At 35.7% G+C, this 13764-nt stretch overlaps 1 protein-coding gene across 1 annotated transcript in view; it reads left to right on the forward strand.

Moving 5' to 3' along the window:
• MCM6 (minichromosome maintenance complex component 6) overlaps positions 1–13226 on the forward strand; it is a 34303-nt gene extending 21077 nt beyond the window's left edge. The window contains exons 13-17 of the mRNA XM_019973417.2: positions 191–352; positions 7911–8046; positions 8671–8826; positions 9560–9699; positions 12752–13226. Coding sequence (XP_019828976.2) covers positions 191–352; positions 7911–8046; positions 8671–8826; positions 9560–9699; positions 12752–12868 — 711 coding nt within the window. The 3' untranslated portion in view covers positions 12869–13226. The remainder of the gene's footprint in view (positions 1–190; positions 353–7910; positions 8047–8670; positions 8827–9559; positions 9700–12751) is intronic.
• The last annotated feature ends 538 nt before the right edge of the window (positions 13227–13764 follow it).

The raw sequence follows: 13764 nt of genomic DNA on the forward strand, positions 1-13764 counted from the left end.
AATTCATAGTCCTCCTTTGTGTTAGTTTCTTTTGAAAGGTATTTCAGGACTAATTTCTTGTCATTGATTTCAAAGTCTTGACCCTCTCAGTTCCCCCAGAGTATCTCCATCTGGGAACCTTTTAACCTTCATGTTTAATGCAGCTTCCATTAAGTAGAAATGCTCTGACTTCATCATTGTTCTGAAACAGATTTCTAAAGAGTCAGAGGACTTCATTGTGGAACAGTATAAACGCCTCCGCCAGAGGGATGGTTCTGGGGTAACCAAGTCTTCATGGAGGATTACAGTGCGACAGCTTGAGAGCATGATCCGTCTCTCTGAAGCGATGGCTCGGATGCACTGCTGTGATGAGGTATCAAAATCACTCTAACATAATGGGAAAGAGAAATTGATATTTGGCTTTAAGTGTGTTTTTATTTTTGGTATAGAACATACTAGCATTCACTGCAGATTTATTTTTATATAACTGTTGAGTTCTCATAGAATACATGACTCCTGACCCTGGGGGCTTTCCCTTAAAGAAGGTTGCTGTCAAGCATTTATTGAATGTAGTAGTTAGATTAATGAGATAATCATGACATAGATTATAGAGTACAAACAGAGGTGAGTTCAAGATTAGTGCCATTCGTTCAATAAAGATTTAAACCTTACAATGTTTAATCCTTAACAGTATGCTAGGCTTCTGGGCATCAGATACAAATGTGATAATGTTGCCCCCAGTCACCTAAGAAGGGAATTTACCTCCTTAGTTTCGTATAATGTGTGGATATTAAATTGTTCTTTGAGCCCTGGGTTTTACAGGTACATGTCAGAGGATATTCACACCCTTATCTCTGCTTCATGAAAACCAGCCCTGCTTTATATAACTTTATATTTTTAAACAGTGGAAGATTTGTTTGAGGAAAGAGTTTGGCTATTTTTCTTAAAATAGTATGATTGAGGTATAATTCACAGAAGAGACTGTACAGCTCTGACTTTTTACATACACCCTTGTGGCCACCCAGCTCAGAATATAGATTTATAACATCTTAGGGAGTTCACTTATACCCTTTCCCAGAAGTAAGCACTGTGGTGACTTCATTCACATTTTTGTCCCATAGATTTCATTTCTCAGGTGTGTTTGTTTAATTTTCAGATTCTCTGCTATAGCGCTTTACTGTTTACAAAATTCTTTGATACTGTCTTGTTCTTTGAGTCTTCAGACATTTAATGGACATCTTTATAGGTTAAGAGATGAATAAAAGAGCCCCTGTTTTCCATTGCTGATAATTTGGTGGGAGAAGACATATGTTTAATTAAATATGTGAAATATGAGAGAGGCTATTATGGTAGAGTGTCATCAGCAGAGAGTATAGAGATCAATAAATTCTTTCCTAAGTAAGGTGGAGGGTTTGGGGAGATGCCAACATTTGAACTGGATCACTGAAGGGCATATGGAATTTTGATATGCATTTTTAGAGTGAAAGGAGGAAAGTTTAGCAAGAATGTAGTGGAATCTGCAGAGAAAGAATAGGTCATGGTGGAGGGGAATTCTTAAAAACTATGGTAACATTTGTACCATTTTTTTTTCCCATTGTGATGTTTCCTAAAATGAGTGTCGTAGAACTGATGAGTCTTGGAGAATATGTTAGATTTTTCTTCCCTTTTTTTTTTTTTTTTTTTAAATTTTTTTTTTGGTTTTTTAGTAGGTAGAAAATTCACATGATATGAAAATAAATATGGATATATACACAAATATATTTCCTGAGTAAAATTGAGTGTTTTGCATATATTTAAAAGCCATCTCTACTTCCTTTTATTTTATGATCCTATTCTTTGTTTATTTTTACTTACTTTATTATACAGGCCTCCCCTAGTCTAAGATTATAAAAGAATTCTCTCAGGATTTCCTCAAGCACTTAGATGGTTTCATTGTTTGTATTTAAATCATTTCGAACATTTGGTATGTATTCTGCTGTAGGATGTAAGCTATGAATCAGTTGATTCTTTTTGAGCTAGTTTCCTAGTTCCAACACCACTTGCTGAACAATCTATCTTTTCCACACTGGTTTGGTATGCTTTTATTTTATATTAAATTCTTGTGCCTGTTAAAGTCTCTTGAATTTTTTTTCTGTTCCTTTGGTCTTTCAACCTTCTTTTGCATTGGTGCCACAATATTTTACTCAGAGGGGCTTTATATTTTAAATGTACGGCTAGTTCCACTGCATTGGTGGTGGTCTTTTTTGGCTGTTGTGAACTTAATGACCTTAGGTGTTTTTTTTTTTTTTTTTTTTTTACTGATATTTACTAAGAGGAAAGCATCCTAGGAACTTGTTTGAAAAACTTGGGAATTTCCCCTTCTCTGCCCCTCCTTTGCCCTCCCCGCCATTGCCTATCTGTTTTACATATGGTCATATAAGTTTCCTTGTCACTCTTTCCATGCATCTCACCCTCTCCTTCCTCCCCTGCCCTCCATGTCCATTAGTCTCTGTTCTCTATGCCAGTGTCTCCATTGCTGCACTGCAATAACTTTCTCAGTACCATCTTTCTAGATTCCATATATATGCTTTAGTATAGGAGGTTTATCTTTCTCTTTCTGTGTAATAGGCTCTAGGTTCATCTACCTCATTAGAACTGACTCAAATGCTTTCCTTTTTATGTCTGAGTTATGTTCTGTTGTATATATGAAATACACAGCTTCTTTAAAACCTGGGAACTTTTGAAGAAAGCACTAACCATTCTGTCTCTAGACTGCTATTCTCACCTACAGATTCTGGACTTGAGCTGCAGTATGTCCAGGCTCCAGCCACCTCTGCTTACTTCAGACTGGGCCCTACAATCCTAATTGGCAAGAACCAATTCTTTATTTATTTATTTTTTAAAATTTTATTTTATTTTTAAACTTTACATAATTGTATTAGTTTTGCCAAATATCAAAATGAATCCGCCACCGGTATACATGTGTTCCCCATCCTGAACCCTCCTCCCTCCCAAGAACCAATTCTTTAATACCTATCCTGTTGCTCCTGTTTGTCCTGAATTCAGTGGTTTTTGTATACTGACAAATTCCTCGGTTTGTCTGAAGGCAAGGGGAGAGTCTTATCAGCAATCAAGGACCTCTCTGTTCAGTCCTGAAATGGGTTTTCCTCCAGTTGCATGGCTTGTTCCTATACTTGTGCTACTAAATGTATGAAGCTATGTAATTATACCACCCCTTAGATTTTTTCTAACTGTTGAATATATCATGTAGTAAGGAAATGCATTATACCCTTAAAGCTGTCTATTCATTTATCTTTGTTTAAAAAATCTGAATATAGGGCCAACATATACTTGAGCTCAGTGTTTGATACTCAGTTTTTAGTATTTTTATACTAAAATAAAAATAGTATACTACCAAATTATAGATATTGAGAGCATGTTACATTTGTTAATAAGAAGAACTGACATCTCAGTGATGATTTTTCCTATCTAAGAAAACAGGATAGCAATTAGAATCTAGTTTATGCCACTAAAAATTGCAGCTGTTTAAAACAGAAACAATTATTTTTTTTGCTCATGCTTCATGTTCATTTATGTTAGCCAGAGGCTCTCTTCACATTGCTCAGAAATTCAGGCTGACATAAGTCTCTGTTGACATACACTTCCATGATCATAGAAGATAGAAGAAAAGGTGAATCATACACCGCTTCTTAACCTATCTAGAAATGACATGGCACTGCCACTCAAATTTCATTGGTTAGAGGAATTAACATAGCCATGCCTAAGTTCAAGTGGTTAAAGAAGTGCTTTCCTATCAAGTGGCTAGAATGAGAAAAGCAAACATTTGTGAACAGTTCTGATGATTCATTCATTATCTTTCCACTTAAGTTTTGTGTTGTTTCATTTAATGGCTTTTAAAGTTTTCCTATGATTTTTGCATAATTCTTACTGAATTTATTTCTTGGTATTTTGTTTTTTTCTTGGTATTGAAGGTAGACTTTTTTCCATTTTATATTTTGACTGGTGGTTGCTTGTATATATCAACTATTGGTTTCTGTATGCTAGTTTTATACTATATGAAGCCTTTAGTTTCTTTTTCATTCAAGTCTATTGATTTTCCAGATTTTCATTCTTTTTTCAAATGGTAAAGGGTTCTAGTCTTACTGAAAAAGTAAACTTAATCTTTTCCCGTAGACTCTACTAATTTACTTTGGCTTTTGCTATTGCAATATAATGTCTAATAATTATGAAATTAGACATTTTTTTCTTGTTCTTAGTTGGCTCTGTGGCTGAGATATGTTTTTATCAATAAGAACTATACATTTATTTTTCATATCTTGAATATTGCTGTCAGGAAGATTGTTTTGTTTTTTGCCTAGTATCTTTTTAGTGTTGTATGTCTGCTTAGTCATTCAGTCCAACTCTTTGCAACCCCATGAACAGTCACCCACCAGGCTCCTCTGTCCATGGGGATTCTCCAGGTAAGAATACTGGAGTGGGTTGCCATGCCCTCCTCCAGGGGATCTTCCCAACCCAGAGATCAAAATCAGGTTCCCCACATTGCAGGTGGATTCTTTACTGTCTGAGCCACCAGGAAAGCCCTTTAGTGTATATGAGTTAATCATGATTTTTTTTCTCCTGGATCTATTAAAATGAAAATAGACTAATATCAAGGCTTCCTGGAATAAATTCCACTCTTTTAATGCATTTGGCATTTGCTTGCTGTTATTTAGAATTTTTAAACAGTACTCACAAAAAACCATGGTTGTTACTTCATTTAAATTTTTGGAAAATTTCCCCATTTTTCCTCTATCCTAGAATGGTTTTCCGTTGTATTAAAATGATCTGCCTGGGAATGCCCTGGCAGTCCAGTGATTAGGATGCCGCTGCACCTCCACTGCAGGGGGCACAGGTTCAGTCCCTGGTCAGGCAGCTAAGGTCCTGCATGCTGTGTGATACCACCATAAATAAAGTGAAATAAAAATCTGCTTTTACTGATAGGAATTCTCAAGTAAAACTCTTGAGCCTAGATATTCTCTCTCTTCTTAGGTCAGTTTTGGGTGAGCTATATTTTCCTGAAAAAAAGTATCCATTTCTAAGAGTTTGCAGAGTTTAGTAATAACCAATTAGAATGTATTTTTTTGGTTGCTTGTTTTAGTACTACGTTGTGATTAGGCAATTTCTCATTTAGTTTCTAGGATGCTTTCTGTGTAGCCCAGTGTCCCTGTTTGTTTTCTTTTGGGCTGGTGGGTCTTGCTTTCTCTAGTTGCAGCAGGTGGGGGCTACTCCTCATTGTGGTGTACAGGCTTCTCATTGCTGTGCTTCTCCTGTTGCGGAACACAGGCTCCTTGCACGTGGGCTTCAGTAGTTGTGGCATGTGGGTTTAGTTGCCCTACAGCATGTGGAATCTTACCAGACCAGTGGTTGAACCCATGTGCCCTGCATTGGCAGGCTAATTCTTGACCACCAGTGAAGTCCCCAGTGCCAGTTTTCATAAATGTTCCATGAGCACTTTGAAGGAAGGCCTAGTTCCCTGTTTGCGTGCTTAGCTGTGTGCTCAGTTGAATTCAACTCTGCGACCTTGTGGACGCCAGACTCCACGGTCCATGGAATTTTCCAGGCAGGAAATACTGAAGTGGGTTGCCATTTCCTACTCCACGGGACCTTACATCTGTGAAGGGGGAAGTTAACTTATTATATTACATAGGCCTTCTTTTTTTTTGTGGGGTTTGTGGTCTACCATATCTTCTCTAAAGTGCAAGTTTAAAGTGTGTTATGAATACTTTTTATTTCTCTACCAGTAATATAGTTTTGTCTCTTTGTATTTATCCATTTACATCCTATAGTTTCAGCTTTACTAATATTGTTCTCTTAACTGACACTTATCTTTTCATTTTGATGTGTACTACCTAACTTTCTTGGTCTCATTTATACTTTTTGGCCTGAACTCTTACCTTGCTTTCTTTTTCTGATATTCCTTTGCATAACTTTTTATTATTTTTGGTCATTTCTGAGTAAGTTAAGTGTGTATACACACACACATAGCATAGAGTTCGGTTTTATTTTGTGATCCAAACTAATATTATTTTAATGTATGTTAAACCCATTTACATTTATTGATATGAGAGAGAGGGTTTTTTATTTGTTTTCTTTTTATAGTTGAAATGATTTTTCATTATGTGGTAACTTTGCTTTTGCTTGTATGTGCAGTTCTGAGATTCAGAAAGTTTACGTTTTATTTTAGTGGTTACTTTTGTTATTATAATTTTATATTATATCCTCCATTCTCTATTGGTTCCCTACCAGGAAGAGTGTTAAAACTAGTGTGTTTCATCTTCCTTTTTCTTCCCTTCCCTCTGAATGGCATGATTTTAGTAAATTTTACAGCTTTCCTTTGCACAGTCAAATGTAGTTATCCATCACTTGATTTATCATCTTTTGACTTTCATTTGTTATGGGTGGGAGGCAGTCAGCAAATTCACTTTGAATCTCCCTTTACGTAAACCCTCTGTCTTCAGGTCATACCATATACATTGTATTCTGTCACTCTTAATTCCCATGCTTGTTTTTTAAGTCATAGTTTTTTTAGATAAATATATGCGTAGCTCATTGAAGATAAATTTGTTATGATTTCCTAATTTATCTCTTGGCTGATTGAAATTTGGTCCTTTTTCAAGGGTTTGGTGGAATAGATGAGTTCATGGGGCTAACTTTCCCTGAGTATTATGTGCAACAGGGTTATTTGTAGTCTTTACCTGAATGACATATTGGCTTGACCTACAACCTATGTCTCATACTTTCTTTTCGTACGAATTTTTCTACTGTATCCTGACATTAGTTGTTCCCTTGGGGAAATCTGAGGCCAGCCCTTGATTATTAATTTCTCCCCCATAAGTAACTGGATATTTTTCTCTTCGTAAACTATTTTTTATTTTTATAGACCAGTAAGTTTACTAGGATATGTCTTGATATTGACTGCTCTAAAATGCCTTAAAAGTTTCCTTGCAGGCAGTAGTGTATTTAAAAAAAAAAAAAAGTGCTCTGCTGGATTTATCTGTTGTTATGGGGCTCAGCTAGTTAGGAAGGGAGTATATTTAGAGAGACTGTTGGTTATTTATATAAGGACTTAAAACAATGCCCCCTGCCCCCAAAATAGACTTGTAATTTTTCTTCTAAGTGAACTTTTTTGTTGAGGCAAAACATAAGTACAGAGAGTGCACAAATCACAAGTGTACAGTTCGGTTAGCTTTCAGTGAAATACCTGTGTAATCTACACCCAGATCAGGAAGTCGAACATTCCTTATTAGCATTTCCAAGACCTACCCTTTGAGCTTTTTCTTTACAGTCACTGCTACCTGCTTCTCTGAGGATAACCTTTTTCTTTTCTTTATTGCTGTATAGTACTCTAACCATACTTTTCCTGATAGTTGTTTTCAATCTTTTTCCCCCTCCCAGTTGTGGTTAAAAACACATAACTGTCAGTAAGTGTGTCATAGTGATTGGCTCATTCTTCTATTAAAATGGACATTTGTGAATAGTCTCCAGTTTGGGTCTTATGAGATGTACATGTCTTTTAGTTCATCTGATGTATATATGTGTACATTTCTGTTCAGTGTATACCTGCGAGTGGAGTTATTGAATTATTGGGTCATAGACTGTATGCATACACAATTTAGTAAAGACTGAAGTGATTTCCCACAATGATTGTAATGGTTTATATTCCCAAGAGCAGTGAATGAAAGCAGTGTACATCCTCAACACTCAATATTGCTGGTCATTTTAGCCATTCTGGTAAATTTATGGTTTGCCATAAATATCTCATATTTTTATGTCATGTGAGAGGAAGAGTGTGAGAAAACAAAAATGTCACTGAAATTTCATATGCAGAAAATCTGTTTGGTATATCAAAAAGACTGGCTTACTGGTTTACCTCATCATCTTGATTGGTTTAGGTTCAGCCTAAACATGTGAAGGAAGCTTTCAGATTACTGAATAAATCAATCATCCGTGTGGAAACACCTGATGTCAATCTCGATCAAGAAGAAGATGCCCAGATGGAGGTTGATGAGGGCCCAGATGGCATCAATGGTGAGGTGTCTGTTCATGACTGTTCTAGAGTTAGGGGCCAAAATGTTCTCTAAGATATCGTAATAAAAGTACACTTACTGATGGTTATGAAGTCTGTGTAGCAAAAAGGGGAAAAATAGATAATGAATTTTATTAACTGTTTATAAGTTAAAATATAATCAAATAGTTGATATAAAATATATAAGCTTGAAAGACTTGAGAGAAAATACACCAAAATGGAGATAGTGGACTTAATATTGCAAATGCACTTTTAGATCATGAAATCTTTTATCTCCCATTCTTCCCATTTCTTCCAAATGAGTTTTTGTCTTCACTAGTAGCATTTATAAAATTGCTTCTAATTTATTTGTACAGTTACTGAATACTGGGTATAATTATATGGTTGTTTTAAAATTAGTATTAATGAGGAGGGAGGAGGGTTCAGGATGGGGAGCACATGTATACCTGTGATGGATTCATTTTGATATTTGGCAAAACTAATACAATTATGTAAAGTTTAAAAATAAAATAAAATTAAAAAAAATAAAATTAGTATTAAAATATGAATAGTATATTTATAAAAGCACCTGGTAGCGGGGGGTATTGGCACAGGAAGAAGATTCAAACCGTTACTATTTCACTTAGGTCATGCTGATAGCCCTGCTCCTGCGAGTGGAATTAACGGCCACAGTGAAGACATGAACCAAGATTCTGTTCCAAAAGCTTCCTTGAGGCTGGGCTTCTCCGAATACTGCCGAATCTCTAACCTTATTGTGCTTCACCTCAGAAAGATGGAAGAAGGTGAGGCCATACCTAGTGCTGTTCCTGTGCTGAGTCATTTACATAAGCTGTATTCACATAAACTGCTGTGGTTTGCTAAAGATTGTGTTGTTTTGTCAGAAGAGATGATAAATTTTTAAGACAAGCTCACTTTGGCAAACAAAATCTGAGGGAATGTCAGCATATCTACCAACCTGGATGTTTTCCCTACAAGTTCATTGTCAGAGGTTTATGACTCATTTTTATTAATGTCCTTGGCCTATTCTAATATTTGTTAAGCCAAATTTGGGATCTGATAATATATAAGGAAGCACTTAACAAATTTTTTGTAGATATAAAATCTTCCTTCTTTACAATGGCTTTGTTTTAAATGGATGGAATCCTTCATTCCCAATTTATGCTTTCAGTTGCTGTTTACAAACATTGTCTGGGTGGTGAAGCATAAGAAAGTGAAGGAAACACCTTCATACTTTGAAATCATAATAGCTTTAAGAAACTTATTTCTTATCTCATTTTTTTAAAATTTTTCTTTTCAGGATAAAGTAAGGATACTTTAATTGAACTAATATGGAAGGTTATTTCAGGCTTAAGGTGGAACATTGCAAACCTTATTTTAGCAAATATGTTTTCTGACAGATTGGTTATCTAATCTATACATTATTTTGTTTGTTGTTTATGCAAACTCCCAAGAATTGGCAAAACAGCTTACTACCAAGATAATTTAATCCTTTTTAAATGAATTTTTTTTTTGCAGAAGAGGATGAGTCAGCATTAAAGAGGAGTGAACTTGTTAACTGGTACTTGAAGGAAATTGAATCAGAAATAGATTCTGAAGAGGAATTGATAAATAAAAAGAGAATCATTGAGAAAGTCATTTATCGACTCACCCACTATGTACGTATATAATTAAGTTTGCTGGGGTATTATTGAGGGAAGGTTTTCATGTTTCATATCTTTATAGGTTCCTTAGATGTTCATTTATTTTGAATCCTGAGAGTCTAGTCAGAATTAAAAATTGTTTAAGAGACTTACTAATTAACTGACTTATTTCTTCTGCCAAAATAAGCAGAATTTATGTTAAAGCTGGGAAAGTGAATTTAGGGTCTTACTATTTGAGTGTTTTTAACCTTTGTTTTTTACTCTACCATAAACCTTCAAGCGGCCTGACCACTATCATCTAAATTCTGCATTTTATCCTTCCTCCTGTTCTTGTCTCCCCGTTAACCAGTTTACTGTCTGTCCCATATATTTTTTCTTATACTTGCCAATTCATTCATTCTCCTTTTATAATACTTGCTTGGCAAAACTCCAACTTTGGTTAAAACTAGTTTGTTTACTATACCTATATCTAAGAAGTTAAAAGTATCTGAAGAAAAGCATACAATCATATACTCACTCTTACTTTACATTAATGACCACAGATCTCAAATGGACAATTCTTAACTTCTATCTTATCTACTTCACAGTAGCACTGACCTCACAGTAGCAATTCCTGCTGCCATTACTTTTCCCTCATCTGTTCATTCTCCTATTTCTTAAAGGACCATTACATATATACCGTCTCACTGCTCCAATCAGTTGGCTATTTTCAGTATTCAACCTGTCAGCACCATCTGTCACAGTTGATCACTCCTAGAAATACTTTGTTTGCATGGCTTCTGAGTCACCATATTCTCCTGGATCTTCTCACTGTTATTTTCTCCTCTTCTCTCTTCTCTCACTCTCTCTCTCTCTCTCTTTTTTTTTTTTTAATTTTGAGCTGTGTGATTCTGTTTTTTCTCTTTTGGCCACATAACATGGCATGTGGGATCTTAGTTTCCCAGCCAGGGATCGAACCTGTGCCCCCTGCAGTGTAAGCACTGAGTCTAAACCACTGGACCACCAGGAAAGTCCCTCCTTTTTTATTTTCCTGACTCTTTCTCTTGTCCCTTTTTAAATGAAGTACTATACGTAGTCCTCAAACCCCTTTTTCTATTTATATTCATTGCCTAAGTGAACTCATTTGGTTCTATGAATTGAGAACCATTTGTGATGACTCCCATATTTATATCTCCAGCTCTCACCTGTCCTCTAAATTCCTAATGTATATAGCTAGCTGCTTACTCACAAATTAATAAGCATCTCACACTCAATGTGTTCAAAACAGTTACTTCCCTGTAGTTTCACTTACTCAGTTACTTTAGGCCAGACATTTTAGAGTTAACTTTGATTCCTATCCCCTCACAACTTTCTTTTATCAGCAAATCTCATGAACCCTGCCTTCAGTATTCTCTCTTCTCTCTTCACCACCATCACAGCTACCCAAGCCACCATGCCTGGAGTTCCACAGGTGCCTCCTAACTCTCCACCCTTGCAGTGCCTCTCTGCCCATCAGCCAAACAGGTCTTTTAACAAATGAAATTGTTCTAGTGCCCTGCCTTCCTTCCATCATGTTTAGAATAAGATCAGTCTCTGTACCATGGCCCGCAGAACTTTCTACACAAGCAGGCCCCTGCCCACCTCATTGTCTTCATTTCATAGCTTCTTTCCTTTCCAATTCTTCACAGTGACACTGGCCTTGTGACTGTTCCTTAGACACACCAAGTATGAAGGCTTTTACACTTGCCCTTTGTTTCTTTCCCCATATTCCCTCCTCCATTCTAATGTCTGCTCAAATGTTGCCTTCTCAAAGTAGTGCTTCTTGCTTAATCTGTTGAAATAGCAGACTTCCTCCTTGCTGTCACCCCCTAACCCTGCTTGTTTCTTCAAGTGTTTATCACTGCCTGGCAGTATAGTCTTTGTTTAGGTGTTTAATAATGTGCAGCCACCATGAGGGCAGGGACTTTATTTTGTCAATCCCCCTAGGCAGTGGTGCCTAGCTCAGAAAGGGTTCAAATACTTGTTAAATGATTGAGTTTTTCTGTTCAAATGGCAGAGATTGCATTTAACTTCACAGTGCTCACTTGATAAATATTATAGTTGTCACACATCAGAGTTTATCATCTGATAAACTATTTCCCTGTAGAACTAGATGAGTCTGTGATTACAGGTGGGGGGATTTTAAGAACTATTCCATTCAAAATTTAATAAATAATATGTATAAAAATAGAGCTGAAGTGGGGGTGGTGTGCTCAGAGTTGTCTGTCTAGTAGACAGTATGTTTGCATCAGGCCAGCCCTTCCCTTCCTAGTGGCCCTGGAATCAGTGTTAAGATAAAAATAATTCATGCAAAAAATCTACATTGGGACACATTGTAAAACTAACTGATCTAAATTGGGCTTACGTTTTTAAGTTTGATTCACCTCCTGAGCCAATTCGGTACAAAAGACTAAGGAACTTGTACTGGGCTGGTCAAGTGTGCTTTCTGTGAAGATGTGTTTGTACATAGAGTACTTGAAAGTGTCTAATCCATCTTAATGGTATTAGTTAGTGCTCATACTGTTGGAGTTTTCCATCTTAGGATCAAATCACTATTTCCTGAGTTCCTCTCTATGGGCCTTAGGTAGGAGTCCTTGTTTGTGGACATACTAGACTGACTTACAATATCATGGCTTCAAATCTGTCATCAAGTTTATTAAGCCACATGGCATGTTCTACTTTTTTTTTTTTTTACTAGTTAATAGATCAAAGTGAAAATTTTTATGTTAATTATCTTTAGATTCTACTTCTAACTGAATTATGAATGGGTGGTATATGAAAGAGTTCAGTGGCCGGTAATTAAAAATTAACATAATATTAAGTATTAAACACTTTGAATGATAAATAGAATAGTAAACATATTTATCAGGATTTATATAATTACATGATCATAAAATCATGTTTTTTGAAGTTATTTTTAAGTACATGATGTGATATGCTAGGGAACCTGGTTAAAATCAGACATTTAGAAGGAGGGTCAGGTCTTGTGTATCTTATCATTCTTAATAATATTGCTAAAGAACTGAGGACAACCATTTGTATTTCATAGGATCATGTTCTAATTGAGCTCACCCAGGCTGGATTGAAAGGCTCCACAGAAGGAAGTGAGAGCTATGAAGAAGATCCCTACTTAGTAGTTAACCCTAACTATTTGCTTGAAGATTGAGCTATTGAAAGAAACTGGAGGAACTATGGCCCTCCACCTCGGGCCTGGAGTCTGGATGGAGTTCTGCTAGCCAGAGAAATGCTTCTGGGAGCAATGATTCAGGAAGATTTACGTTGAGGAACAAGAACCAAGTTGATTGTCCTATCCTATATTGTCATATTCCTTTTATACCAACACAGGTTTTATCCCTTTGTTTAGTGTGCTTCTTGTCTAAAAAAAGTTGGATTGCAATAATGTGTTGTTTCTATAACTAAGACCTTGTGTTTTCATGTGTAGAAAAAGGTCTGCTGCTTATATGTTATGTGATATCATATTGGAGAAATAACTTTTTTCAAGTATCAATTACTGCTTTTTTTCACCAGTTGTCTGTTAGATTTATTTCTAGTCTACTCAAATTATTGCTTCCATTTATTCATGAATATAGAAAAGGGATGGAAATATGACATTATGGTAAACATTTACACATAACTTCCTCTGAGGAGAGTCCTTATTAGAATTTGATAGTATGAAAGCTAAGAGGCCTTGGAGATGACTTTTAAAAGTTAAATCAAGTTCTATTTGTTTTTTTAAGAGAGTTTATGAAAATAAAAAGTTTATTATACTTTTCCACTACTCTTTAGTAACTTTTAAAATTTCTATGTTCTAAGAGTAAGGTCTCAGAATTATTTTCTGACTGCTTTTTTAAGGGAACTTTGATCATTTTCTATATTATAACCATCCTTAAATTTTTTCAAGGAAAATTATTGCTGCTTATGATACTAACAGTCTCTGAGGCTTTAGCTTTGATCAGTATGTTCATGATGTACTTGTTCCTATTGTTGCAGCTTTTGGCAACAGATGGAAAATGTCGTTTTTCTATATATACAACCACCCTTAAATTTTACAGCATTTTTCTA

This window comes from Bos indicus, chromosome 2, assembly GCF_029378745.1.
Source record: "Bos indicus isolate NIAB-ARS_2022 breed Sahiwal x Tharparkar chromosome 2, NIAB-ARS_B.indTharparkar_mat_pri_1.0, whole genome shotgun sequence".
NCBI classification, from domain to species: domain Eukaryota; kingdom Metazoa; phylum Chordata; class Mammalia; order Artiodactyla; family Bovidae; genus Bos; species Bos indicus.